This window comes from Anopheles aquasalis, chromosome 2, assembly GCF_943734665.1.
Source record: "Anopheles aquasalis chromosome 2, idAnoAquaMG_Q_19, whole genome shotgun sequence".
Lineage (NCBI taxonomy): Eukaryota > Metazoa > Arthropoda > Insecta > Diptera > Culicidae > Anopheles > Anopheles aquasalis.
In genome coordinates, this window is record NC_064877.1 from 74713147 (window position 1) to 74715646 (window position 2500).

A 2500-nucleotide genomic window follows, 5' to 3' on the forward strand; every position below is an offset into this window, starting at 1 on the left:
TGTGCCCACAGCGGCACTAGCTTTACGACGCATCACTAAAATCCACGGGTAGAAGGTAAAAAAAAACATTATCAGCCAAGGAAATGAAAACCTTTTTCACTCGTTACGGCCGCTTTTGTTTGGCCGCTGTCATGGGATGCGCGCAAGACCGCCACTACCGGAGGCCGCCATCACCAAACGACGCGAGTTTTACCTTCTGCTAAATCGACTCGCGGCACCGGTTGTTTAGCTTTTTTCACGCACTTTTCACCGCTGAACGCAAGGGGCTTCCGACGATCGACGATTTATCAATGCGTACAACGAAAATAGCGCCCAATGCTCGGACAAAAACGAAAACCCAAAACGGTTCTCCGCTCCGTGCGTCCTGAAAAATCTCTTTACCCAAAGGCGGCTTCGATTTTCGCTGCGAGTTTTCTGTCAAACTTATACGGCCTATTTTCATTTTTATAGATCCTGTACCCCTTATATGGCCAAAACTAAAAGGCGAAAGTAGATTAGGCAAAATAAAGGCACCCCAACTATTTTACCCGATTCAAAGGACTTTTTTGTGGAAACGGCGTTAAGTAATAATATAAACAACCAGCTCCACAGCCTGCAACCGGCATCCGGGGTGTAATTTTGTACTTTCTGTTTATTGACCGCTTCAGAACTCTCCAAGAAGATTGCCCACCCGTGAGTGATAAACTGTATTGTTATCTATTGTGCAGCGTTTATTACTCCTACGCAAAACAACGGCGTCATGCAGTCCGCAAACAATTGATTGTTTGCCTCCCGTTACAGAGATGGACAAAATCAGCCCACTGCTGATAAGATAAGCGAATACGGTCAGACAAAACGGGTTTGCTGAGGTGCCTATCAATCATCGATCTGTTGAGGAGGAGTAAAGAACCGTTGCCATGTTCCAAGCGCTACATCGGCGATCAACAAAACTCGGCCTGCTGCGTCGAATAACGAACCACCCCACGAGGTGTTTCGCCTCATCCACAGACGATCGCGGCGAAGATAAACGACGATCACCACCGGGAAGCTCCAAAGATCTCTCGCAAAGTGTGGAAGCCAACAGCGAGAATCCTATTTCGCGAACGCTCAAGCTACTGGGCAATGATGCGAGGCGTGTAAAAAAGTTCATCCTTCCCAACAGTGCCGCCGTTGGCAAAGGCAGTGGCGACGAGTCGATCGACAACTATCTGGAACGATACCGGCGGGATGATTTCCAGTCACACTGTGATATCCTCGTTATCGGTGGCGGTGGAGTCGGATCGTCGATCGCGTACTGGCTAAAGAAACGTGCACGGGACGGGCTGAATGTGGTGGTGGTAGAGAAGGATGCGACCTACGCGCAAGCATCCACCTGCCTGTCGGTGGGAGGGCTGCGGCAACAGTTCTCGATCGTAGAGAACATTCAAATGAGTCTGTACGGGGCAGATTTTATGCGCAACAGCAAGGACTATCTTGGCGAGGATATCGACCTGAACTTCACTCCCTTCGGATACCTTCTGCTGGCGACTGAGGCCGGTGCGGAACAGCTGCAGGAGAATTCGAAGCTTCAGAACGCGCTCGGAGCGAAGAACGAGCTGCTAACTGCTAGCCGGCTGAAGCAACGCTTTCCCTGGATGAACACCGATGGAATAGCACTCGGTTGCCATGGGCTAGAGAAGGAAGGATGGTTCGATCCTTGGGCTCTGCTTAGTGGCTTCAAAAAGCGAGCCATCGAATACGGCGCACACTACGTCGAGGCCGAAATGGTTGGTTTCGGTTTCCGGCAACAACCGGATATTCTGGCCGAAGGAATAGAAGAAGGTTCATATGAGGGCCTCGACCGAGCGTTCCTCAAGATGAAGGATGGCGAAATTCGTGAGGTAAAGTTTGCCATTGCGATCATCGCTGCTGGTGCTCAGTCGGGGTCTGTGGCGCGGATGGCACGAATAGGAAGCGGTAGCGGTATGCTTTCGGTCCCTCTACCGGTTGAGCCACGGAAGCGCTACGTGTATGTGTTTCAGTGTGAACATGATAAGGGACCAGGTATTAACACACCACTTACGATCGACCCGATTGGAACGTATTTCCGGCGGGACGGACTTGGCGGGAACTATCTGGCTGGCAAGAGTCCGTTACCGGAAGATGAGCCTCCCGTCGACACGCTGGAGGTGGATCATGGATACTTTGACAAAGCCGTGTGGCCTAATCTGGCCAAGCTGGTGCCGAGTTTTGAAGCCATAAAAGTGAAAAACTCCTGGGCAGGGTACTACGAGTTTAATACCTTCGACGAGAACGGCATTGTGGGACCGCACCCGTACTACAACAACCTCTACATTGCTACTGGATTCAGTGGACACGGTAAGATGAGCTGCAAAACCCTGTATTACGGATGCATTGATGATTCGTTGTCGATCTTTTCTGCCGCAGGTATCCAACAAACGCCAGCTGTTGGGAGAGCCGTGTCAGAGATGATCATCGATGGAGGCTTCCGGACGGTTGATCTTACCCGGTTCGGTTTCGA

The 2500-nt window shown here is 50.9% G+C and overlaps 2 protein-coding genes across 3 annotated transcripts in view; one reads left to right on the forward strand and one right to left on the reverse strand.

The window, feature by feature from the left end:
* LOC126573007 (apoptotic chromatin condensation inducer in the nucleus) overlaps nucleotides 1-387 on the reverse strand; it is a 4834-nt gene extending 4447 nt beyond the window's left edge. For both annotated transcript variants that reach the window (XM_050232769.1, XM_050232768.1), the window contains exons 1-2: nucleotides 194-387; nucleotides 1-35 (exon numbers count right to left, since the gene is read on the reverse strand). The exon at nucleotides 1-35 is cut by the window's left edge and continues 1892 nt beyond it. In XM_050232769.1, the coding sequence (XP_050088726.1) occupies nucleotides 1-33 (33 nt within the window). In that variant the 5' untranslated portion in view covers nucleotides 34-35; nucleotides 194-387. The remainder of the gene's footprint in view (nucleotides 36-193) is intronic.
* A 158-nt stretch (nucleotides 388-545) lies between these two features.
* LOC126569455 (FAD-dependent oxidoreductase domain-containing protein 1) overlaps nucleotides 546-2500 on the forward strand; it is a 2049-nt gene continuing 94 nt past the window's right edge. The window contains exons 1-3 of the mRNA XM_050226547.1: nucleotides 546-672; nucleotides 781-2337; nucleotides 2407-2500. The exon at nucleotides 2407-2500 is cut by the window's right edge and continues 94 nt beyond it. Of these exons, the coding sequence (XP_050082504.1) occupies nucleotides 897-2337; nucleotides 2407-2500 (1535 nt within the window). The 5' untranslated portion in view covers nucleotides 546-672; nucleotides 781-896. The remainder of the gene's footprint in view (nucleotides 673-780; nucleotides 2338-2406) is intronic.